The 27,922-nt window shown below is 39.5% G+C and overlaps 1 protein-coding gene across 8 annotated transcripts in view; it reads right to left on the reverse strand.

Annotated features, from left to right (window-relative positions):
- XRCC4 (X-ray repair cross complementing 4) overlaps window positions 1-27,922 on the reverse strand; it is a 279,215-nt gene that overhangs the window by 12,098 nt on the left and 239,195 nt on the right. For 2 of the 8 annotated variants that reach the window (XM_030565728.1, XM_030565726.1), the window contains one exon: window positions 5,442-5,511. The exons of the other annotated variants lie outside the window; for them this stretch is intronic. In XM_030565728.1, coding sequence (XP_030421588.1) covers window positions 5,442-5,511 — 70 coding nt within the window. The remainder of the gene's footprint in view (window positions 1-5,441; window positions 5,512-27,922) is intronic. 8 annotated transcript variants of the gene reach the window in all.

Consider the following 27,922-nt stretch of genomic DNA (forward strand, 5'->3'; position numbering starts at 1 on the left):
GGGTCAACACACCGCACCCCCACTGAAAAATAAATTACATCCATGGAAAAAATGTAAAATTGATACAATGCAGCCGGTGGGTGGTAGATGGGAGAATAGAGTAAATAGCTGCTATAATAAGATGATGGCTTTGTCCCCTTCCCATTTTCATCATATTGCCACCTGTTCTTGACATGCCACCTAAGCCAGGGGTTGGAAGAGGGAAGGATAGGAGCCATCTCTACCAGCTCTGCACCAATTCAGAAATCTCTTCCACCTCCTACGTCAGCTGCCAATGGATCATGTCCCCTTCATGCTGCTCAGGTGGTGCAAAGGAGATGGAAACGGGGTTGAGAATCCAGCTGAGTGTATTTAACCTGTTAATTATCATAAGGCACTCTTCTTAGAACCTTCTTGTTCTTAGCACTTTTGATACTGCAAGAGGTTCTAACATCTTTCTTTTTAAAAAGTAGACATACTAAAATGCCCATTAGGTGGAGGAAGGGACTCATCATAATGGATTTTCATTTATTTGCATGTAGAAGAGCAACTCTCTGGAGTTCCCAGTGCTGTACAACAATTATTTATAAGACATACTATTCTATAGGTCAAAAGGACCACACAAAAAAAGATCTCCATTCTCTTCAGAATGATTCACTTCTCTATCCACTCCAAAACTCTAATTGGCCCTCAGGCCAGTCTTGTTCCCTGTGCTTGTAGCAGGGAAGACAGCTCCAAATCAGCAATGACCATTTAACAAAAAAGTTTAACAAAAGACCAAAGAACTGGGTCATCATTGCCTGGCTGGATGCTGCAAAGAGTGCTGGACCCTAGGAATTTTAGGAAGGATTGTACTGTCTCCATAAACAACAAAACCTCAACTAACCAGGACCATTGTACTTCTTTCATGAATTTCACATAATATATAACAGATTTCTCCTAACTAGCTTCTCTATTACTTCTTTTTAAATGGTCCAGACTCAAAGTAAGATTCATTAGCCCTCTCTCTCTCTCTCTCTCTCTCACACACACACCTACCTACCTCTTTTTGATACAGGTATTTCCCCCAAACCTTTAGTTACATAGAAACAGCATTAGATGCTCAAGTGGTATAAATCAACATAGCCCTATTGATTACAATGCAGTTATGCCAGTTAAGGATCTGTCCCAAAAGATCAAATGGAGGGAACTATAGCATGGGAGCTGGCCAAAACCATATCTGACTCCATGCTGACACTCTGAGATTTTGATGTTTTTAAAAGAGAAGCTACACAGAGCCAACTCTTAGAAGAGGGACAACTTCAACTTCCAAAGGGTGAGCGGTAAGCCTTGCTAATGCACATTTTCTAATCCATTTGTAAATAAAATCATTGTGTAATTATACAGAAGCAAAAGCCCATGAAAGTATATATATTATTAGATTTTCTTTAAAGGCTTCAAGGAAATTAAAGTTTAAGAGCCCTAAAAATATCTCTGAAAATCCTTTTATGTCACTGTTTAAAGATGGCTTTAAGTATCTTGGACTGAAAATTTTGGGCATACTGCAGATAATATATCTAAATAGAGGACTTGATTTTACAAGACATGAGTTGATAAGTGTTGCATGTTGCAATCAACTTTCTTTTTTAATTATGAATGTTCCTATTATTGATTTTTTCAGTGAATTTAGCGTTCATAAATAGTGCTGGATTGATGGGCCTCAGGGCTAAACTGCAGAGAGGATGAATGCCGCAGATGTCAGCAGCTGAAGCTTCTTCAAACTGCAGTGCCAGTGTGCATCAATTCTGACTGGAGAGGTCACAGTAGAGATGAGCAGGCAGTTTTGTCTCCATGCCCATTCAGTGTTTGATGTCTCTTTTGTGTTCCAGGATTCAGATACCTCTCACACTTATTTTACACAGGATACCAAACAAACATCAGTGATTTTGGTCACGTGACCTCATCCAGATTCAAACTGGTGACCTAGTGGGAAACAGGTAGTGAAAGAAGATCACTTCTCAGGCCAATTTGGAATCAAAGCAGCATTACAAAATCATTCCAACACAAAATTAAAATTGTTTTCCTTACAAAATCTTCTTGGGTCTATGTGTTGAACCAGATTCTGATCTCAATTATGGAACATCAGTGTAAATCTGGATAGTTTCATGGAAGTTCACCTGTACTACACTGCTACCTTGATATAACGCCACCCGATATAACATGAATTTGGATACAATGCAGTAAATCAGTGCTCCGGGGAGTGGGGGGGCTGCGCACTCCAGTGGATTAAAGCAAGTTCAATATAACATGGTTTCACCTATAATGCAGTAAGATTTTTTGGCTCTCAAGGACAGTGTTATATCGAGGTAGAGGTGTAACTGGATATTAAAATGACAGTTCAAACCACTAACAGCAAAAGAAGTATTGATCCTTCAGAGTCTTCAACTCCTTGGCGACCAGTAACTACAGTTATTGTCAAAAAAGGACTGACTTTTCTTTTTGCAAGCTTCAGCATGGTGTTCTAAAGGACGTTTTGTTTGTACAAGCACATTAAGGAAGAAGGCAGCATGACACATCTGTCCAACAGGGACTTTATTAGGACACTACAGATGTCAATCAAAGGAGAATAATCACAGTGCACATGTGAACCAGATGCTGCCTATGTAAAATAACCCAGGGTGTTATACAGATGAATCATTGAAAACGTAATTACACATCAGTCTTACGTTATTAGTATCAAGGCCACTTATTTGAAACCCATCTGGTTTCATCAACCTGCAGTACTGAGAAACAGGAAGAGAGGAACTGAAAATTTTCAAGTACAAGCCACTCATTTGATGCCTTCACTTTTTTCCTCTGGAGGATAAATAAGTAACAATTGTACGTTCATAGTCCTCCATCTCAGAGGTAGTCCCTGTCTGCTGTCTTTCATTAGTTAAGATTGTGTCAGTGTTTATATTATGAAACCCGTTTTTGCAGAAATCTATATCTTTACTGAAAAAAAGAAGTGTTCCAAGCTAAAACATGACACACAAGGTCCTGACCCTGGGATGAACTTTGATTCAGAAACAATTCAGAAAGATCCGTTCAGATATAAATTAATGTAGGTACTTAATGGACTTACTGGTTAAAGAAGCTTTTTTTTAAAAGTACTACTATAAATAAAAATGACTATTTGAAAAATTAAATTTGGCATGCAGCTTTTTATACAATGTAATCACTGTCGACATCTGGGAAAAATACAGAGAGTGGCATTTTTAAAAAGGTTCACAGTTGACTTCTCTCTACTGTCAATGAATCAACTTGTTTAGGAGCCAAAGCTTATGCACCTCTGAAAAAAAAATCCACCCAGAGTTAGCTTTCAGTAGTGGCTTGGGAATGTCAGGATTGAGGATTCAGACCCAGATCCTCAAAGGTATCCAGAGGCCTAACTCCCATTGAAATCCATGTCAGTTTGACCCCTAAATACCTTTTGAGATTCTGAGTTTCAGCCCCTCAAGGGGCTGAGAGGTCCCATCTCCTATTCATTTCAATGGCAGCTGATGGTGCTCAACAGCTCCTTCAGTGAGATTCCCAGCATGTTGCAGTTTCAGCCCCAACAGACTTTTCAAAAAGCAGTTTTATTACTATTAACTATTTGAAGCTTAAACATCGTTTAAATACACAAGTAATTTCTACTTACATATTTCCTGCCTGCTGGTTAAATACTATAGTTTTTACAAGCTGCATTTGAGCCTCATCCAAAGTGCATTGAAGTCAGTGGCAGACTTTTCATTGACTTCACTAGGCTTTGGATCCCACATATAGAATATACTTACATGAGACCCTCTCAAAGCTCAGGCGGGTGTCAGTGGAGTCAGAGGTGCTTGAACTAGGGGTGCTGGGGGACCTGCCACATCCCCCTGGTTTGAAGTGGTTTCTATCATATACAGAGTTTACAGTTTTGTTCAATGGCTCTCAGGACCCCCACTACAAAAACTGTTCCAGCACCAGTGCATGGAGTGTATTTTTAATCTGTATTTACAGAACACACTTTGCTTTTTTCCAAATGTCTGCAACTATATTGATAAGAGAGTGCTGTGAAACTGCTCAAAAGTCAACTGTTGTACACATCAGGGATATTTTTATCTTTTTAAATGACAGTTAAAAATAAGTAAATCAAACCACCCTTTTTTATGCACTATTAAGGCTGTGACACAAACCAGAAGCAAGGAAATTCAGAGTTAAGCCCAGGACATTGTATTTAACTCACCCTATCTGGTGAAATTTAAGGGTGCTCTTTTACCATTCATTTTGAGTGTACTTGCTTGTGCTTTGCTGCGTTAGAAATTAGAATTATCTGCATATGAACATACAACACCAGTCACTATAAAAAGTAATAGTATATACTGTTATGTATCGAAGGGGGGAAAATGTATCCTCCACATCTTCAAAGGCCATAGTCTTTGTCTGGACTGGGGGTGTCAGGTCTCCTTTCCCACTTTGAACTTTAGCATCCAGAAAGTGGGGACCCGCCTGTTCCCTTCTAAGCTTAATTCCTAGCTTAGATCGTATCACGCTGCCACCAACCCAAAATATAGTGTTTGGGTACACTTTCTGTTCCCCAAAACCTTCCCTGGGCGACCCAAGACCAAACCCCTTGGGTCTTAAAACAAAGGGAAATAAACCATTCCCCCCCCCTCCTTTCTTCCTCCCAGATTTTCCCCTCTCTGGGTTACACTGGGAGATCACTGTGATTCAACCTTCTTGAATCTTAAAACAGAGAGGAAATTCACCTTCCCCCCTCCTTCTCTCCCCCTCTCAGACTCTCCCTGAGAGAGAGACAGTGATCCTAACACAGAGAGAAATTATCCTTTCCCTCCCCCTTCTCTCCTTTCCCCTCCCCACCAATCCCTGGTGAGTCCAGACCCCGTCCCCTGGGGTCTCACACAAGAAAAAAAAATCAATCAGGTTCTTAAAAGAAAAGCTTTTAATTAAAGAAAGAAAAAAGTAAAAATTATCTCTGTAAAATCAAGATGGAAAATGTTACAGGGTCTTTCAGCTTCACCTAGACCAGAGGGACTCCCCCTCCCAGCCTAAGTATACAAGTTACAGCAAACAGAGTTTAAATCCTTCCAGCAAACTACACATATGCAATAAAGAAAACAAACAAATGCCTAATCCGCCTGCTATCTAGCACTCACAGTATTGAATAGAAGAGACTTTTTCAGAAAGATTGGTCCCTCTCAGACCCCAGAGAGAACTGAGGACAAAGAAAACAGCACAAAACAAAAACTTCCCTCCCCTCATATTTGAAAGCATCTTGTCTCCTGATTGGTTCTTTGGTCAGGTGTCAACCAGGTTCACTGAGCTTGTTAACCCTTTATAGGTGAAAGAGACATTAACTCTTAACTATCTGTTCATGACACGGGGGGAAAAGGCTAGTGGCTCTTTTAAGGATTTCCCATCCCCCAGAGCTTGCTGAAAAAGGAGAAAGGCATCACCTGGGTTGGAGGCAGGCCGGTGGGATTCATATAATGCACCAATAAAATTACACTCCGTGCCACAGCGATCCTTCAGGAAAAAAACACACATTGTGAATATCTTTAGGGGAAAATATGTGAGACTGGTTTATTACTCTGATCCAAAAGAGACTTTTACAGTAAGAGCATGAAAATTAAGTCCTGGTGGCCCTCTGCTCTGGGGAGGGTATATGAACCCTGACTCCCGGCTCATGTCAGGATTAGCAATGAGATGCGTTCTTAGGGAGCAGTCATCAAATAATTGGGTATCAATATGCAAAACTGCAAATTGAAAATTGAGACACAAGGTCAAAATTTAGTGCAAAGCCCTAAACTGGGAAATCTTGAGACTACTAAATAAGCAACATGAGTTTTAATACTAATTTACAATCTAGAGCTACACCACACACTGTAAGAAAACAAATTCTATTTTTAATACTATTTATTGGTAATTGTAATAAGATGTGCAGGCAACAGCAATAATAGCTCTTCGGAAATCTCAGGGGAACCGATGAAAGCAATCAAGGAGGGGGCTTGGAACTGTCACGCATCAAGCTTAATGTAATTCTTTTGAGTTTGCATTTTTTTCCCACAGTCTGAAGAAACAGAGTTCAAGCCATTTTCTGGAGAGAATGGGACCAGGAGAAATTGAATTGTGCAGTCTAGAAAAACCATATAATGCACTAATAAAATTATACTCCGTGTCACAGCAATCCTTCAGGAAAAAAACATACATTGTGAATATCTTAGGTGAAAAATATGTGAGATTGGTTTATTACTCTGATCCAGAAGAGACTTTTACAGTAAGAGCATGAAAATTAACTCCTGGTGAACCTATTTTTTTTTTTAAATTATACCAATTGTTTTTTGTTTTTCCAAGAAGGAGAAATGCTCCATTTTGGAGGAAACAATGAAATAATAAAAAATAATGAGTCTTTGGGTTCAGCTTGAATGCCGTTTTTATTAGTAGAATAGATTCTGGCTAAAGGAAAGTCTACAGCTGAGTTGCCACTTTAGAAATGAGCAGTACTGTAAAGCACACAGGACTTCTCAGGATCCTTTGGAACATGAGCCAAATGACCAGCTAGCACCCCAACAATTACCAAAGCCAGAACTTCATAGTTATATGCTGATACGACACGGAGAGTAAGTAAAATAGGAACAAACGTGTATTTATGATTGACTGTTTATCGGCAACATTGAAAACTAATTTTAAAAAGAGCAGAATTCCTAAATATTTTTAATGATGATTTTTATTATTTTTACCGGTTACAAGAAGCCAAAATTTGTTTTATTTATTTAATTAATGCGTTATTTTTAAAGTTCAGTGAAGTACATGGTCATGAAAAGAGCAAATTGTCAGGGTGAAAGACCCAGCCTAATTCCTCTATTTATCAACACAACAGGTACAACATGGGCAGCACTCATGACACTAGTCACCTGACAAAGCGCCAGATCCAAGGCCTACTGAAGTCAGTGGTCATATTTCCATTGATCTCAGCATGCATTGGACCAGTCTCATAATGCTTAAAGGGACCATCTCTTTCCGGTACCTGTTCAGTCTACAGTCTCTCAACTGAGGCTGCCCATTAGTACAGTGTTTTCTGAGATGTAGATACCTATCTAGCAGGATCTAAAATGATATAATTTACTTATTTCACATGTGCCACCAATTAGCTATCACATAACAATGACTTTCAGGCACTAATGAGCTGGCCTGGATTTGAATGGGTGGCATAGAAGTGAAAGGCTCCATGTCTCAATACCACTGACTCTCTTACCGCTCCTCCACATGTTGAATTGCCTCAGGAAAGGGGAACCTGCATGATCTTCTAAGAAGATAGCAACAAACAGATTGGAACTATGACACCAAAGTACTTTTCAAAGTCCTGAATATTCAAAAAATTTCAGATTATACGGACACCAGATTTGATAGACAATAGGCTATTTATTCCCAAACTATGGTCTACAGATCACTTGCAGGTGGTCCACCAAAGGCTGGCCAGTGACATGCTCTTTGTTCTTCCCTAAAGCTACTAAATTACATTCAAGGCAGCTAGAATACATTAATTACTTTTCTAATATTCTTCCAGGTAAACAATTGTTGTTCTCACCCCAGAGATATTATGTTGCAGTTGCAGATATAGAAGGGATGGGACAGTATGCAATCAGTCTATTAAAAACAGCGCCCGCTATGGAAAAGTTTGCGAACCCTTGCAACAGGCTATATTTGCTCTTTAGAGAATGGAGCGTGGTCTTGTGATTAAGGCAGTGAGCTAGAACTCAGTAAACCTAGGTTCTTTCCCCAGCTCTGCCACAGACTTCTTTTGGCAAGTCACTTTAATTTCCCCATGCCTCAATTCCACATCGGTAAAATAGGGATGACAAGACTTAACAGGGTTGTTGTGAAGTTAAACACATTAGTGTTTGGGAGGCATGCAGATATTATAATGACAGGGCCAGGGCTGGCTCCAGGGTTTTTGCTGCCCCAAGGGGCAAAAAAAAAAAGAAAAAAGAAAAAGCTGCGATTGCGATCAGCAGCAGCTCCACCGCGCTGCTTTCTTCTTTGGCGGCAGTTTGGCGGCTGGTCCTTCCCTCCAAGAGGGACCGAGGGACCCGCCGCCGAAGAGCCCAACGTGCTGCCCCTTCCCCTTGGCCGCCCCAAGCACCTGCTTGCTCAGCTGGTGCCTGGAGCTGGCCCTGGATAGGGCTATATAAGTACCAAGATAGATATAGAGATGGTATACATAGAGAAGGAAATGAGAGTTCAAGTATTAAAAGAGTGTTAATATGCCTTCGAAACTGTTTATGTCACATCTGTTTGACTGGGGCAAAGAAGACGTGTACAAATTGTAAATAAATTAGCACAGTATATCAAACACAAACGGGACTTGCATAAAACTTGCATTAATGGCTTTGGCTGGTGAAGCTGGCAATTTTTTTTTTTAACTTCCACTGTTAGCCAAAACAGTGACAACAAGAGCAATGTGCTGATCTGCAGCTTAAGAGACAAGACGCTTAAGGGAATTAATTGAAATGAAGTTGCCAGACAGACTGCAGTGGCTGAATGCACTAAAGAAAAAAAATCAGCTGGGGGTGCAGTCTCATCTGGACGCAAAAGAATTTGATCCCTAAAACTACAATAGAGGATGTTACTTATAGACTCTTTGCAATACAGATGTTGATTATTATAGATGCACACAACATTGTTTTGGAAGCAGCTATATTACTAACCCCTCTTCTCCCCGTTAGGAAGAAAATGCAGTAGAAGGCAGAAGGAAATGGGTGAGTTGGGAGCATGCAAGATACATAGAGTAAAACTGTTTTGTTTGGTCAGTAAAGGTTCTGAAATGAAGTATAGGCATTTCTACTCACCTTCTAGACTGAATATGGGGATTAGACTATTATCTTGCTTCTTGCAGGAAATACAGATCAATAGTCCAATATTATGATTATTAGGTATGAGCAACTTGAAAAGACTTAAGAGTCTGGATTGAATGCTTATCAGAATCTACTGAGTCCCCCCAAATGGGCTGAAAATCTAGCAAGAATAGATGTTCCTGTGAGATTTCAAGCCTTTGGAAATGGCGCTTCGATCTAAAAATAAGTAGAGGCTCAGGAGGAGAAGGGGAGCTCCTATTTCATCTTCATGAGTTCATCCATCTCTAATGCTTATTTGTGTATTTATTAAGGGTATGTCTACAAAGCAATTAAACAATTGTGGCTGGCCAGGGTCAGCTGACTCGGGCTCATGGGGCTCTGGCTGTGGGGCTGTAAAACTGCAGTGTAGATGTTCAGGCTCAGGTCAGAGCCCAAGCTCTAGGATTCCATGAGGTGGGAGGGTCCAAAAACCCAGGCTCCAGCCTAAGCCTGAATGGCTATACAGCAATTTTTAGCCCTGCTACCCAAGTCAGCTGACCCAGGCCATTCGCAGCCATGCTGTGGGTCTTTTATTCCAGTGCAGATGTACCCTAAGTGTCAGCAACCAGAGATAAGCCTAAGGAAGAGTGATAGAACTTGGCCTATTGCACAAAGAAGCAAATTGCAAGTGACTGCTCCTTGGAATCACTCTCTAGAGAAAATGTTTAATTTGGTGGTTTGTTATGTGTCTTGTTGCTGTTACAGGGTGTGTGTGTGTGTGTGTGTGTTTAATTATTGGTTAAAAAGACAAAAACTGTAGTGAAAATGTCCCTGGTGAACAGCTGAGATCAATATAAGACTAACGGCATGAATTAAAATCAATAAAAGGAATAATGAAGTGAAAGCAGCTTTCCTTAAATCAAGAACACAGGTGGCTCAAACTTCTTGGGAGATTCTTTTCTGCTTCACTGGTGTGAGTTTATGATCTCTCCAAGTCTGAAATCTGACTTCTCTTTGACTCACTTTATTGTCTAAAGAACAATGTAGAGACTAATCCAGCCCTGTGTTGCATGGTTATGCTAATAGGGAAAAAAAGAACTGTAGGGCAGAATTTCAGTCTAGTATTTGAAAGTACAGGGATGGAGGACAGGTTACTGCCTCAGCCTTTGTCCCACAGCCCCAAGGATATTCGTGGTCTGGCAGCTAGGGGACTGACCCAGGTGTCAGAATCTGGTTCTAAGGGTTCAATAAAGTAAACCTCACTTTGTCTTCCCCAAGAGCATTGTGCCAGCACCCACTCCATAGAGAGACACCTTCACTAAATCAACCAGTTATAATTATAAAGAGTAGAAATTGGAGTGCCTGGAAAACTAGGAGAGGGAAAGAAACGTATGGGTAGCCAGAGGCCCTGAGGCAAAGAAGACAGACAAATTTACATTTATGGAAAAGGTGCCATTGGCAGATTGATGGTAGACACTGCAGAGACATGGACAGATGTGATGCTGTGGTGTTATTGGAATGTGTTTGGGACAACCACATTACACATGTGTCTGAGCCACAAGTGAGTTATGTTGCTTATCCCAATTGAATGCCAGTAACACCTCCTTAACCACCGTGCCTCATTATGTACTTTGTTTTTTGCTTCCACCCCTGACTTCCAGCAATACAAGTGGCAGAATCTATGAACTTGCACTGCCAAAAAGTGGTACGTCTGACTGGACTAGGAGATTGCTGGCAAAGAGCCCTGATGGATCCAAGCCAGGAAAGGCCAGGGCCAGGCCAGATGCTGAATAGACAGCCTTTGGTGTCAGTAGCCATAGCCATATGCCACACACTAGCAGAACCTCCAGGGGTGATGTATTGCCACCAACTTCTTCCAAGTGTGAACTCCTCTTATTGTAGAAATGTAGGGCTGGAAGGTACTTTGAGAGGTCATCTAGTCCAGCCTCCTGTTCTGAGGTAGGAGCATTTATACCTAGACCATCCCTGACAATGTTCATCTAACCTGTTTTTAAAAACCTTCAATGACAGGGACTCCACAACTTCCCTTGGAAGCCTATTCCAGTACTTAAGTCAGGGTTTCTCAAACAGGGAAAAGCTTGTATAGGGAAAAGCCCCAGCAGGCCGGGCCAGGGTGTTTACCTGCCACGCCCGCAGGTCCGGCCAATCGCGGATCCCACTGGCCGTGGATCGCTGCTCTGGGCCAATGGTAGCTGCTGGAAGTGGCGCGGGCCAAGAGACTTACACAAGTGGCGACCCCCGTTTGAGAAACCTTGACTTAACTACTGTTATAGTTAGAAAGTTTTCCCTAATACACAACCTAAATCTTCCTTGCTGCAGATTAGGCAAATTACTTCTTACCCTACCTTCAGTAGATACCATTGATCACCATCCTCTTTATAACAGCCCTTAACATATTTGTTAAGTCTTCTTTTCTCAGGACTAAACATGTCCAGGTTTTAAAATCTTTTTTCACAGGTCAGATATTCTAAACCTATCATCATTTTTTTTGTTTTCCTCTGGATTCAGAACCACAGAAGGCTGAGTTAATAAGCTGTGCTTTTTTCTTTTCTTTTTTTGGGTCTAGTTGATTAAGAATGTCTCCTTGAAAATCCTAAAATGAATGAAACAACAAAAAATACTAAGACACAGAATTCCCAGAATGAATCTGTTGAAAAAACTGAGGATTGTTGTGTTCAGGGTTCTGGTGGGTAAAATAACACAGATAAAAGTGTAAATAAGAATATAATGTTAACAAAAATGAAAATGGCAAGTGTTATGCTAGGCCAAATTCTGTCTCCCACCATGCAAAGTGAGAGTAAAGTAGCCTTAAACAGGTGATATGAAAATGGTATCTTCCAACATATCTTGCTGCCAGGTTGCTAAGTAACTGTATAGTCATTCTGTGGTTGCTCTGGCAGTCCCTGGGCTATAGTAGTCACTGCCTCCTGATATACCCCTCCTGCACTGGTAGTCTAGTCAAGGTATACTTGTGGTGCATGAACCCACCGAGCACGTCTCCTGTGCATTGCTTTAGTGAGAACTATAGAGAAAGCCATGCAGTTTGAAAGGTATACTCTGAAGCTTGACAATCACATATTATCCAAACTTGGCAGCTACTGAACAAATTTCACAAGGATAAGTTATTGCCAACCGTTCCTGGAATAATCAACTTGCATGAGGTTACTTAGCTGTGTAGCCAGTAGGGAGTTGCCTAACCAGTTTTTACAAATTTTTCAGCCAAATCAGAGATCCATATAAAATATCCATTGCATAGGGATTTCAAGTTGGGACAGTAGGACTTTGGGTCCATAATCCAATGACCTAATTACACTCATCTACATACACCATTTTTTCTATTTGTTACAGATACAATATGAGTAATATTATCTATTCACCTTCCTGAAATCTGTTGTGAAATGTTTCTGTCACAAATGGCTGCTGAATTCCTTCTTAGAGGTGTCTGCATTTCAGTGATGGCTCCCTATACTACACATATTGCCTGAAAAATACTTTGGGATCACACAAAATTTAAACTATAATGTTTGTTTTTTAAAAAAAGGAAAGTACATTTTAAAATGCTTATGAGATGTAATACTATGTGAAACTATTTAACATGCATATTGCACACGTCATAGTAATGAATACCCTGACATCTTGTGTTCCATGACCTAATACATATATCTTAGTGGGCCTGAATTTTGAAGTCTACACACAAAAGAGCAGATGCAACTAGGCTCCTAATTTGAATAAACAATTACAGCAGTTGATCATGTAACTGCAATGATTTTACATGCAAAATATGCTCTCATTTGCACCTGTGTTTTTGAAAACTTTCTCTTGTTTGCAAAACCAGGCCCATTGTGTCTAAAAGGATCAACAATATCAGATGATAGATGATGTACCTCTGTGTAACAGGGAGTGTGTGATGTGGAAGATGGGCATTTATATTTTCATGTTTTCCAAATACGACAGTAGCAAATATCAAACTACAATTTTTATGTAGATTCTTATGAGAGCAAGGCAGAGATTAGCCACTATCTGTAGTTACACAGATAGGCTTTTTACTCTCCTATTTCAATTTCTGTCATACAGTTCAACCCATTACAGTACTCCTGGGCATATACATTTGACATACTCTAGAGAATTAACAATAAACTACTAATTGACAGGTGATGAATGTAAACTTTTTTTTTGAAGTATTTTCAAATTCAAAGCTAATGGTTTCAGTACATTAATCCCACAATGTTAAAGGCTGCTGAAAACATCTTTTGGAGAAGGTGCGTCAATGAAAATGTTAGACAATTAAAAGAACCTAGTAGGGTTGAAGGATCAAATGTTTTTCTCTCCAAGGCTAATATTTAAACAAGGACTTTGGTTCATACAGTCATGATTCAACAGTTAAATAGCACTTTTGGCGAAACTAACAGTATCAAAACAATGTGAATGTTAAAATACTACTGTATGTTTATCTCATACAAATTCACTAAAGTATTATCTCAGGATTTAAATAGCTAGTTTTAAAATAGCAAAGGTACAGTATCTCAGGCTAAATATTGGAGACATACAGAATACAGAAAATAATTTCAAATGACAAAACTGATTTTGGAAGATTGACATTAACTGAAGAGTTAACTGTAAGCATTCCCAGGATTAGCTTTACCACCATATGATCTGATCCAACCTGAACGATAAACTATTTCTTGGTTTACCAGCTCTATATAATATGAGTTTAACGTGGTTGTGTCAGATATCCCATAATAAAAGAGCATACTGAAGGCATGCCTATTTCCTTAGACTACTAAATAGCATCTCCCTGTACTGATGTCATTGTGAAAAAAGCAAAACCTTTGACTGAAAGAATTAACACTTCATTGCTTAACAGAAAACACATTTTGGACCCCTCTGCATGCCTACTTTGTGTTAGTCCTAATCCTGCATAATATATACCTGAGGTAGATATTTTGCTTCTACGTATTGTATATATGCATCCCATAGCATAGGAAATGATTTTTTCATAGGAAATCTGATTTGCATATAATTCTTATATTTGAGTTTTTGCTTCCTAACACACAACTTGTGATTTTCCTACTTTCTATCCTGAGGAGTTCCCTGCAGATTATATATGTCTCAACTCGCACAATGCAGGAGGCTCCCTTAAAAATGTATTCTCCATCTTCACTGTCCCTGGAACTGAGAGCCATTTTACAACCATGTTCTCCACACATCCAATCATCATCACGTGCTGTTAGGCTTCACCAGCATTAATTTAAAATAACAGGAAATGATTGATTGATCTTATGTAGATATCTACAAATTACACAACTTTCCATCCTTCCTTCCCTTTCAGCTTTTGATCCATACTCGTCTCTTCCTACTTCTCTTTACTTTGTCTTTCCCTTTCCATTTCTGTTACTTTCCTTTTCCTTTGCTATAGGTCCTTACTGTGGATGCACAAACAGCTGAGCCAGGATTTCAAGTTTCTCCCACTTAGTGGTCTGCCAAAGCTTGTGAAAGCCCAGCATGAAGAAGCAGTTCAGTGATCCAAAGTTCCTATTGCCTAATCAGTCCTTTCACCTTAGCCAGGAGGCAGCCGTGCCTCTGCTGTGGTTTTGCAAACATGAATTATATGGTTGTACGATGTAATATCAATTACACCCCAACTTTCAGTGATGTGAATCAAATCCCAAAAAATCTGAAGGATCAAAGGAGGATTGTATGTTGAAAATTCCATTGCTGTATTTTTACTGGAACACAGTTTATTCCTCCTAAAATCTTCCATATTAACACAATACTTCCAGGGTCTGAAGTCATTTAAACAAAACCCCTCTTTGCAAATCAACTTTTTCAAGGAAATTAGCCAAGTAATGAGACAAAGCATTTTCTCAGAGTATTTAAAAAGTTTTGTAAATATAACTTTTGACCCTGGAGCCTTAAGCTAAAACACTTCGAAAATCAATCTTGAGTTCTGGGTATTAAAAGACTTTTGCAAGGGATTTTAGACTTAAATGAATGAAAACCACTAATAGAATCTGTTGGGCATTATAAAAGCAATGCAAATAATCTACTCATACATAAACCCTACCATTTAATTTCTTGTGTATTTGGCCATTGGTATTTAAAAATAAATAACATTTCTAAATTAAAAAAAACTCTATCAAACAGGGAGATATAGGATTTAATTTAACCTGCAGAGCGAAATGTGAATTTAATAGGTCAGTTTAAGGGTTGCATATAGCTTTCAGCCACTCCATTTTCATTCTCATATTTTCCACTCAATTCTTTTTGATTGAAAATCTGACTGTGCATTGTACACGTTGCTGGAAGTAGATGAAGTACAAACTTGCAACACTGTTGGCATAGCCAAGATTTAAATAGATAAATTTGCTAAGCTCTCTATTTTGCTGAGCTACTTTCCTAACTTTCTCACAAATACTGAGGTTCAAAATTAAGACTAGAAACAAAGCCTATTGGGTTCGCATTCCAATGAGGTTAACTCGCCGGGACAGATTAAAGCAAGCTGGGGTCCTATGCATACCATGACACACATACACACACACAACCTGTGGCTCTGGCCACACAGCCACCTCCCCACTTTACACTCAGAATGGTGGTGACAGAGGGTCCATCTTCCTCTCTTTTTGGATGGGCAGGAGCAGAAGGGGTCCCCCAGCATTTACCCCCTGCAGCCAAGGTGTATTTGCTCAAGTGGGCAGGCCAAGGTAGCTCCACTCTCCTTCTGCCATACAGGGTTCTTCTGGAGTGGAGTTGCTGGGGTCCTGCAGAGAGTGGGTTTTGGCTATAACACCCCATTAAGAGCATTCTCTTTTTCTGGGCTATTATTTCAGGCTGTCCGTGCTCAGACATGGATCACAGTTTCAAGCTTTTCTTCACAACCATGAGGGCTAGAAACTTTCACTGTTTTTATAAGTGAAAGCTGAATTTTTAATGTAATTACATGGCCCCAGGAGCTGGGGCTCTAGGCACGTGCTTTAATCTGGCCCAGATAACCCTACCAATAATAGAAGAGGAGAGCGACTGAGAGCTGCCCCTAACTTACAACAGGGTTGAGGGGATTAAAGAGGCTAAGTGCCGTTCCCCCAACACATAGTAGCTAGCAGGAAGGAGAGGCAGAATGCCCCAAACCTGCAGGGACAAGAAGTGTTCCTTCCCAGTCCACCGAAGAATCAAAGAGAATAGGAGAGACTGGACTAACCCAAAGTCTGACCACTTTTAGAATTTGCTGCGAGAGTTCCCTTTTAAATAAAGGGCTTTCTTTTTAATATTGAACGTTAGATACATATACTACAAGCAGAGCTTCCTAGAATCAGGGAAGAGCAATGAGAAGAATCTTCAAGTCTACCATCGGCTTTGCTGTATAGAGCTAATTTGCCCCCATCGCTGGCAATGTGAACTACAGAAAACTGATAGACAAGAATGCCACAGAGGTCTCCTATAAGTATAAGCTCCCTATACAATAAGGGGCTGCATGTGCAGTCCATAACAGTCTAAAGTATGACTCTTATAAAGAATGCATGGCTAAGAGTCTGAAGTAGGAATTTGATAGAATATACATTTTATTAGACATTAGAGCTTTTACCATATTCAGCCAGATGTCTCTTACAGATCTTATATGATGTACATGCCTTAAGAACTATGCTTTGCAGCTCTGACTTTATGCAGAAACCCTAGCAGCACCTCTCTCTGCTGCTGCTTCTAAAAAGGCACACTTGGGAATGCTCTCGATCACATTTGCTATCTCAGGGGGACCCCACCAATGCTCTTTCCCCTTCACTTGCTGGTGTGGGGAGATGTGAACACTCAGACATCCTCCACTTCTTACACAGGCTGTTAAGTTGCTCCGATAGGTTTATGAACTTTAAGTCTTGTGAACCCCTGAAAATACGAGAAGTTTGCAAAACTCAAAACTCCACCTGGTTCACCCATCCCTATTTTGTAATGCATGAGAGACATTTAGTAAACTTGCCACTGGGTTACATTTTCAAAATGTACCGTACTTGGAACCTTAATCCCATTTTCAAGAGACAGATACTTAGGAGCCTATGTCTCATTGACTGACTCCCAAGATGCAGTAAGTGCCTTCCTAAAATGTGGAAAAAAAGTGTGTTTTTCAGTCAGCTCATCTCGACTGAATCCCCCATCCACTTTCCAAAGCCCATGTAGACACAATTTAACCCCATTAATGGTACAACTACACTGGAATAAAAGATCCATGGCACAGCCACGGCTAGCCCAGGTCAGCTCACTTGGGCTCACGGATCTCGGGCTGCGGGGCTAAAAATTTCTGTGTAATTTGGGCTCAGGCTGGAGCCAGTTCTCTGAAACCCTCTCCCCAGAGCATTTATGCAGCAATTTTACAGCCCTGCAGTCCAAGCTCCCAAGCCCAAGTCAGCTGACCTGGCCAGCCACAAGGGTTTATTTCTGTGTAGACATACCCTAAGATTATTTCAGCTGGTTGAGTTGTAGCTAGGTGAGATTATTAAGGGGCATTAATTGGTGGGGGTAATGTGCTTCAATTGAAATTATTAACTCAGTTGAGCTAAGTCCACTGAAAAACATACCTTTTCTGCCTGTATAAATAGACCCTCAGGATATGTCTAACTGTGATGTAAATCCAGAGTTAGCAGAACTTGAATTAGCAGACTCTGGGTTTGTTAACCTAGGGCTTGAGCATCTGCACTCATTTGTAACCCCATGTCAGGAATTGCTGAACCCTGGGTTCCAACCTCGAGTTCCAGTGTCTACACTGCATTATTCAGGGCTGAGTTCAACCACCCATATCCTAGACATCCTACGCTCGCCAAAAATGTGGCCACTCTAGTCCTTTGTTTGTGATGAAGGGTGTGAAATTTTCCTGTACACCAAACTTTGTGAAGAAGACAAAGAAAGTCAGCCCATAGGATTGTTGAATACTTTTGGAGGACTCCCACAGCATGAGTCCGGTGGAGTTGCATCTATATTGCAAAGCTATACAGCCTAAATCCTGGATCCTGTGGGGTCCTGGTCCCTGGGTTAGAACAATTTGTGTACAGACAGAAGGGAAGTAAGGCCTGAGCCTGAGTTCAAACCGTGGTTTTACACTGCAGTGTAGACATACCTTAAGAGAGCAAAGCATGGTTTAAGAACAAGATAAGGAGTCAGGAACTCATGGAGTTAAATCCTGACTCCACTGAAGTTCACAGGAATTTTCCCACTGACTTGAATGATGTCAGGATTTCACCCCTGTATTCTAATTCCAGCTCTCACACTGCCTTTCTTGTTGGGCAGGTTACTTAACTTCTCTGTCTACCTCAGTTTTCCATTTGTAAAATGGGTTTAGAAATACTTATTCACCTGTGGTTGTAATACCTTACAAAGGCTTTGTGATGATGCATACTCTTTACAAATGAAATAGATATATTAAGCCATCTAATCCAAATTCTGATGGTGCAGGATTGTTCCCTATTACTACTCAGGGCCGATTTACCTCTTATGCTCCCCTAGGCACAGCATCTTCAGCATTCCCCCCTCCCCCGCCCACAGCTGACCTTCATGTTGCACAGTTTTAGAGAGGGAAGGTGCCCCTACTGTGCCTAATCGGAAATCCAGCCCTGTTACTATTAGTGTTTGTTCAGTGCCATTTTGAATGAAGCAAAGGATGGGGCTTCCTCACTTCTCTTGAAACATCAGTCTACAAGCCAATAAATTCACTGTCAAACAATTTCCTGAATATTTAGCCCAAATGTCCTTTTCCTAATATTATCCCATCACTCCTTATCTATATCCTTTTTTATTATGCTAAGTCCTCTTCCTCCTTGGTGTTTACGCTGTTCAAATATTTCTAGACTATTATCAGGTTTCTCTCTTGTTGTCATTTAGCCAGGCTCTACATGCTTAACTCTTTTAATCATTCCTTGTAAATCAGTCACTCCAATCTGTTAATAATTTTTGCTGCTTTTCTGTGAACTCATCAAAATCCTTCTGCTAGTAAGGTTCCCAGATTCCATGTGACACAAGGCCTCTGCTTATTCAGCCTAAACCTGAATCAGTTTTTATTGCTATCATATCACATTCCAAACTCATTTTTAATTTGCTGTGAGCTGCTGCTCTTTTGGCATGACTGCTTTCCAATGTTTCTTCCACTCATGGAATATCCGCATCTCAGATCATTTCCCCTCTCCCCCCAATACACTTTAACTTAATTAATGTTTCTACAATACTTTCAAGACAGAAAATACTATATAAATATTAAGTATGCTTATTTGTAACATGAAGCATATTCCATTACCCTTATCACATGAGTTTAACATGTACAGTCCTTGACCATGGACACTTCAGTCCCTAAACATATTTTGAACTGAACAAATTGATAGGAAATGTTTCTCTGTAGAGTATGTGTACACAAGGACTGGAGTATACATTGCATGTGTTATACAAATAAAATAAAAGTGCAGATGATTCCATCATCTACTACATGTTTATTTAGCAAGAAGAGAAAGTTTAGGCGATTGTGCAATTGTATGAGTAATTCAGAAAGAACACAGAGAAATGTAAGTGTGTGCGTGTGTGTGTGCCAACAGTCTAATAACTGTCTGACTATCAATGACTGGTAAAGGGCATTATTCAATATTTAGTGACATGACAACTTGTACGTGTGCATGGCATTAAGAACTACTCCAGTAAATGACATGGCAAAGTCTCACCTTCCAAAAATCCTTACTCTCAATCCCAACCACTTCCTTGGTGTCCATATAAATGAATATTGTTCTAAATTCTTTATTCCACAAAGACACTCAAAATACATCAATACCTTTTTACCTTTAATCTGAAAGGTACATAGGAAACTTCACATCAGCACTCTATTCTGTAAGGTCCAAAGTGGCATCAGCTCTCATTAAAGGAAGTTGATGTCACTAGCTACCTAACAGGATCAGGCCTTCATGTATTAGTATCTAGTGCATGTCTGAAAGGGCTGGAGAAATAGACAAAGGAGAGAAACTGGACCAAATAAATAGTAAAATAAAACCAGCATAAGTCAGGTTTATAGGGCTCAGTCTCTTTGGTCCTGATCCGGTGAGGTGCTTAAGAGTGTCCTTAAGTTTAAGCATACAAAGTAATCACTCAAGTCAATGGGATTATTATGATGCTTAAAGCTAAGCATGTGTTTTGCTGGATCAGGGCCAGAGTATTCAGCTCCTTGCATGATCAAGCATAATAGGCATGCAGGCTAAACCTTGCAGACTTTGCCAGCTTTAAACAAATAATTTTGGTTTTCATTTTTGCAATTTTTCTGCAAGCCTTTCTTCAAAATCAGGTATATGGGCCATCTCTTTTCACCTATATTTCCTTCAACAAATCAAGTTAGGGTGGGCAATGTAAAGAAAATCTAGCCCTCCATTCATGTTTTAGTGCTCTCTTCTCTTTGCAACATTTCAGAGCAGTATCACAGTATAGAATATTCTTGTACATTGCCTCTTTTTTGTAGTACAGTGTCCTTCTCAAGCCTCCAGGGCCAGAGGACAAATATAATATTTATTGTCTTTCTAGAACTTGTGAAAGCAGATCTCCTGTTTCTTGAAAATTAATGTAACAATCTCTTGTGCAGTATAGTATAATATGTAGTATCGCTACATTATTGTGTCTAGATACTGAATAATGTATACGCTGCAATTTATACATTTCCCTTCTTCCCTTCTATGGTTAGTGGTCAATATGTTTTCAAAACTGTATTGCAACACACCTTCAGGTGAACTCAGCCAGCAGACTGCTTATTTTGGACATTATTTAGGCAGAATACCACAGAGCCAATGCATGTGTCATGTTGCCATAGGATCAAAAAAAGGTGTGTTTGCACACCTTATAAAAATGCAAAATAGGGCTCAAAAGTCATATAAAATGTCTAGACTCTATATAAATAGCAACCAAAGCCACTGCTGCTGCTAGTTACTGAATTGCTGTGAGGAGAAAGTGTTGTTATATTCTTATTATTAGTATCATTTATATAGCACTGTCTATTTACACATCATAGTGTTAAGACATATTCTCAGCCCCAGAGGACTCACAGTCTAAAGCCTCAGTCACACAACTAAATGCATGTGGGCAGGCCCTTGAACCCCATTAACTTCAGTGGAACTTTGCAGGGGTCAGCCAGCTGGCATCATATTACTAGGTTGATGCCCTGGAGAGACATGTAAAAAGCCAGCAGTTTGGGGTAAGATAAAAAAGGCACCTCAAAAGAAGTGTGTCTTATGCACAGATCTGGAAGGAGGAGAGTAAACTTGTGGCTTGATTCTATGAGTTTCTGAAAGCCCTCAACTCACATTGACGGTAATGGAAGCTGAGAGTGCTGAGCACCTTGCTGGATCAGACCCTGGGTGAATAGGAAGGTCTGTTCCATGCATAGTGGGAGGTAAGAATGAGAGAAGAAAAATGAGAGCGGGAGGAGACCGAAGGAGCAGTAAGCGGAGAGGACTGGGGAGAGCAAAATAATGAGAAGGATCCAGTGCTTTCTTCTATCTCCAGTCCAGCTCTTCACTTCTCTCTCATTCTGTCCCTCTCTCCCAACAGCATTACAGTTCTGATCATCTGTGTTTCACCCTGGCAAATTTTCCTCATTTGTCTGACCAGTTCAGTGATTTTTTTCTCTCACTATTCTCTTACTTTTCTCTTCTTAGAAAACAATTAATCTTTAATCTCCGCAAGCCTTGCCTTCTCATTTGCCAGTGTGAGGAGAAGGCAATGCACTCACTCCACTATGGAGATAAAGTACCTGTATCTGCAGCTTTTCTAACTATCATGAATATAAAATGCTTTAGTAGTTGAGAAAAACTAGGTCACTGAAGGAAAACACTCTCCCTTTATTGACACAACTGTTGTGTGTTAATGCAGAATCGAACATGGCATTAAACTCAGGCATTTTGTCAAAGAATGACTTCAGCATTTGTTTATAGGCAGAACATAGATACAAGAATCTGGCTTTGAAAAAAAATGCTACATTCTGATGGCTAGCCAAACAACAATCTACACCACTCTCAGCAAAACCATAATTCATAGCCAAATATAACGACATAGAGGCTAAGCCATCATCACAATTGGTCTGTACTGGATTTCCATAAAACAGACACTTCAGAAGATTATTATATCCAGGGCAAATTCTCAATAAACTCTCAAGCATTGCCAAAAAGCAATAATATACACGAGACAGACAAACAGAGAATCATAGAAGATTAGGGTTGGAAGAGACCTCAGGAGGTCATCCTGTCCAACTCCCTGCTCAAAGCAGGACCAACACCAACTAAATCATCCCAGCCAGGGCTTTGTCAAGCTGGGCCTTAAAAACCTTTAAGGATAGATATTCCATCCATATCTGTATTGATTTTATTTTGTGAAACCAGAATACGATCTGAATGAGAAGCTGCTTGCTTTTTTCACCTCAAATCACAAAGAACCAAGTGTACAAAAATGACAAACTTCAGAGAGACAAGGTAAGCAAGAGTAATTCCAACTGGAGATGTAAAAGAAATATGCATATGTTTTCAATGTGCCATTACCTCTGATTGCTAAGCATGGTAAAGATGTAATAATAATTAGCTGTTCCAGTAGATCTCTTCATTGTGCTGTCATTGGAATTAATACGAAAGTGGGATATTCCTTTGCGAAGAAGGAAAGACTAAAGAGATTCCAAAGGCAGTCACATCACTAGATGCAAAAATACCCAGGTGACATACAGAAAAAGAAACTTCGCTGAGCTTTGGCTATTGTGAGAAAAAGATAGAAGTTGAGGCGGCATTGCCTTAAGTCTGCAAAAGAATAAATGCTTTGCTCCTAACCAGCAATGCCTGCAAATGACTGTTCATTTAAAAAGAAGAGGCTACATAGGACACAAGAGCAAATGCCAGTGATCAGCTAATGACAAGTTATTCCAAAAGTCTGGAAGCCCCTGCAAACAGTTAGCCACTGTTTGGTTTCTGTAGATTACATCATCTTGTGCTGTAGCAGTAAAAGCAGCTGGAATCTGCCAAAAGGAGAATTGTCATTTGTCAGTACTTGCACCAAGGGACCTAATGTGTATGTGGAAAAGGTATATATTGTCTAGCACCATAGTACCAATGAGGAACATACTGTACTGTAAATTTACTGTATGTTATCATGAAGTATCAGCACATCTAGGATGTGCAGTTTGCTGCTTTTGACTAATTCTGCAATTATTTTCAGACAATGCGTTCACCGTATATGTTAATAGCTCTACAATAAAAAGATATTTTAATAAAGTACAACTTTTTTTTAAATATGTGGGGCTTGATTGAGAAAGGAGTCCCAACTTGAATTTCTTTAGAGTGCCCCTAAAATGACACCCACATATCAAATAGTTAGAATCTAAAAGACGTACTTACACCCATACACAATGGCAGGCATTCTGCTGAGGCCACAAATTGCAGGCACAAAAAAAGAAAGAGATGGGTCTTAAAAATCATGCTCTGAAAAGTCAACTTTTCAAAGGGCATCATGCATTGCATGTGGGATATTTGAAGGCACAAAACCTGCATTTGTGAGCACAGATATTTCAATATGCACAACAGGCAGAGGAGTCCATTTATATGTGTAAAAGCAAGTTATTGCACACACTTATTTAGAATACAATCTAGGAGGCACTATGCTTTGAAGATGGCAATGGTTGGTCCAGCAAGAGTGATGATCCATTCTGGGCAGTTCCCTTCTGAGATGTTAATGCGGACACCACTCTCTTCGCGTATCTTCTTTACAGATTTTCCTTTCTTCTCAACGATGCTCCCAACGTACTTTCCATGCATAAGTAGTTGATATTAAATCCCAATGAGGAGATTTTCACCTAAGTGACTTAGAAGCACAAGTCCTAGTGAAAGTCACTGAAACTTAAGCTCCTAAATCTCCAAAATATTTTTGAAAATCTCTGCGTAAATGTTCTGCTGTGAAAAAGGAAAAGCATCAATTTTTTAACTCTTCCCTCTCATAGTCAGAACTGCTGAAATTCATCCACAGACTTCAGGATACTAAAGTCAAATTAAAGTGCAGTTCTTTTCACTGACATAACAAACAAACAAAAAACCCTGACCCATCTTGATATTAAAGATACTAGATTACCCACCCCATCTTGATATTTAAAGATACTAGAATACCCACCTCCCAGTCTATAATGCTCAGGGTGAGAGGGGCAACTGAATTCATCTTTAACTTGCAAAGAAGCCCTGCTCAAATCATTTGAACATTGTACCAGAAGCAGTACCTTCCTGAAGGCAAGAGACTGGTACTGCGTCAGAGAGCAGCAGCAGCCCAAAGGGGGATTAGGGGAAGGTAAAAGAGAACCTACAAGTCTACATCTAACAATCTGGGGAACCCCCATACCCTTCAAGATAGACAGGGTAACGGGAGCACCTGCACTCCATCAAAAGATCTGTGGGATCTTGTCTGCCTGTGTTGCTAACTCTTGTTTGTTTCCAGCTCTTACTCACGTGAGCAGTCCTGCTGATTTGTTTTTAAACAGGACCAAGATTAGCTATTTACTCACCCCAAAGCCAATTTAAAAAAAAGAGAGTGCCAGTTAGTTTTTAGATGTACTAGTGCACTCCTTAGGAGATAACTGCCAATTGAAGATAGCGTGCCAAATATCTTGGCTATGTCATTAAGGTACCCAGGACCTATCTGACTTTTTTTTCTTACTTGTGTGAATTTGCTACTCATGAATGTGAAGAACTAACAGCACTGGTCAGAGTGTAGACAAGGCCTGAGACAGACACATAGTGGATATACCTATGCCAACTTCTAACACGCATCTACCAATCAATTCATACTTCCCACGCACATACAGCAGTTCCATTCACTCCAAATGGCAATATCAGAGCTAGCTCCTCACGTGAAAATGACCAGGCTAAATGTTATAAAGTTTTGTGGCGGGGTTTTGAGATGTAGATGAATGATCATAGGTAATCTGATAACATCAGATTCATTTTCACTAGGGATTTGAACTCAGATTACAGTTGTGAGAGGCTAGTGGAGAAACATTTTTCCACTTAACCCTGCTGATACTTTGAGCTTACCAGAAGCACAATCAGGCATATACAGCAGTAAAATCACTTTGTTTTTATTGCACTGCAAGTCCTTATAAAGGACCAATTTCTCCCCACCACCATTTTAAAGAACAATTTGCTCCTGGTCAAAAATTTTGTATGCCAAAGTTAACCACAGAATGATATTTTTACAGCCAAGTTATACATTTTGGAAAGTGGGTTCTAGGTACTAACATATCCTTAACTATTGCAATGGTAGCAGGTGTCACCATAAGAAATGATGTCAAGTTCAATTTAAACATCACAGAACATGCTGAAATACTTTGGAAAGTGCCAAGGCTCACTAACATTTTATATGAAAGAATAAAATAAATAAAAAATCCCCAACTCCCCTCCCTAACATTTAATTTTTTCCCCCCACAAGGCAAAGTAAGGAAAACAGACCCAAATTCTTTGTAATTAAAGGGACTGTGGTTTTACAGCCAGACAAGAGCCAAAATGTGAAAAGTTAAGAAATCATTATACAACCTACATTGCACTCTATGAGAACTGAAACAATCTGCAAAATAACTTAAGATATATGAACATGAGGTCAACTATTTTTAATAGATAATTGTATTTATAAGCTTCTTTATCTCATGGATAAGGCACGAAACATAAGACAGGAACATTCTGACAGTTTCAAAACAACTATGTTTGTCTTTAATGTTGTTTTAATGAATATAGAAAGTAAAGTCACTAATCATGTTTATGATCTAAGCAACACTGAATAAAACCCTTCAGGTTGCCATTTATTCTTTCTTTTCCTATTACTTCCACTTTTCTGCAAGTCATTCTAGTTTCCATAACAGCGATGCTGTTTATAGCATATGGATTGGGGGAAAAAATAAGACATGTTCTACCACTATTTTTTTCTCAAATCTACCAAGGCCCTGATTCAGCAAAGCACTTTAGCAACTTCTTAATGTTAAAAATGAGAGTAGTCAGTCCCATGGAAGTCCAAGAGTTTAAATGCGTTACTAAATCAGGACCTAAAACACTTGAACCATTTATTTACATATGGAATATTCTTAATTTATTAGAATAGTTTTCCAATTAAGTTTCTTAGGGAACAATTGAATTTAGAACACTCTATCCAATTTCCACACTAGGAAAGTCCCCCAGTATTAATTTAGCATTATGAATTGAATTTGGTAGGTGATACTGTTTTGTTAATATCACTTCATGAACAGAAGTTTCATGTTGCAATAAAAGGTTCCGCTCCATTATTGTCAACCAGCATAATCCAGCACCATTTGAAACACTATTACTGAGTTCAATAGGAACTCAGTCACACAAGGCAGCTTTACATAGACTTTGTGAGGTAATCAGCTCAATAGTAAGATCCTACAACGCACAGCTTTCTTACATGCACAGTAACAGACTGACTTGGATGAAAACTAAAACTCTGATGCTAGGGCAAGTTATGCTGTGCTAAAAACATATTGGAGAACGACTATTTTTAAAATGAAATTTTACAAAAGTAGCGGCTTACTGATTGAAATAGTGTACCTCTAATAAATAATTCAAGTGTACATAATAATCAGCATATCTCAGAACTCCTATGTATCCCAAAGGCTTTCATTTTGTGAGCAGATCTATTCATGATTATTGGCCAGGTTTGTCACATATTTTACAGTAACTCGGTAATATACACACAAAGGGCCAACACCTGGCAATATGCCCAAAAGCCAATGCAGCTGCATGTAACTGGATACCAATGTGAGGTAAGGCTAGTGCAAGAGAAATTCTGCTACCAGCTTAGAGTGCCAGTTATTGTGGTGGCTAAATACATTCCATTATGGTATTTTTACTGTATCTCTCTATGGGAACTATGTGCTCATGTCTACTAATTTCCATCTTGCACTTGCTGTGGATGGCAGCTTACAGTTCACTGTAAATTATGCCCCTCTTTCCTTAAACCACACATACTAGTCAAGATGTACATCCCTTCATGTTATTGGGGTTATTTGCTAGCACACCCATGCCTCCAACTACTTGAACATTCACATCATGCACACACATGTGAAGATGGATGGTTGTTTACACCTGTAATCATCTCACACTTCATATTTTACCGCGTGCTCACACAGCGTCTCTCATTGAGTTTCAGCCAGTTTCAGCCACTGAAGTTATAGAGTTTCTTTGGGAGTTTTGGATTAAGACCTACAATTTTGATCCATGATCCACTTGGCTGCCAGAAAACTAATAAAGCAATATTGGGGGACCAAGTTGCCAGCGCCTCTTAAATGAGTAATTCTGAGGCTCTTCATCAAGTAGCCGTCTCTTGATATGGACATTATGATCTAGAAAGTACTGTACTATCTGATAGACAACTCTGTTGCTCATTTCCTGCTTCATGTTAAAGACTTAGGGCCTGCTCCAACACAACATTTAAGCATATGCTTAACTTTAAGTGCACGAACACTCCTATGGAAAAAAATGCTTCAGTTAAGCTTAAGACTGAGACATGTGCATTAGTGTTTTGTTAGATTTGGGTTTAAATTGCAGGAAGAATTTCCATTCATACTGCACTATATAAACATCAACCCACTAGCAAGTTTATGCATTTGATTTAAAAACATTTTCTGATAGCCAACCTTTAGAGAAGCTTCAAAAGCAGAGTATAAAATTTTTCTTCCTTTGAAGGAAACTACTTTTAGCTAGCAATCCACGAATGAAGAGTGACAATCCACTGTAAAAAATGAATCGTAATTTTTCTGCCAATCATAGCTGCTATAATGAAACCAAGAATTCATTCCGTTTCAATAAATTAGATGATATTCTTCTGAAATATCTCTATGCTCAGATGAGGGTTTTTTCTTAGCTTTTCCTTCATTCATATTTTTTTTCCAGTGTGCTGTAATTCATGCCATCAGAATGCTCTAGACAATGCAAACGTCAATATGACTTATACATGTATTAAATCAACTGTGTTTTGCAGTTTATTTTAACATTATTTATGTGGGAAACTATTATGATTTATATCACAGTCTTTCCCAGAGCACCTATAAAAAGAAA

Source organism: Gopherus evgoodei, chromosome 6 (assembly GCF_007399415.2).
Source record: "Gopherus evgoodei ecotype Sinaloan lineage chromosome 6, rGopEvg1_v1.p, whole genome shotgun sequence".
Lineage (NCBI taxonomy): Eukaryota > Metazoa > Chordata > Testudines > Testudinidae > Gopherus > Gopherus evgoodei.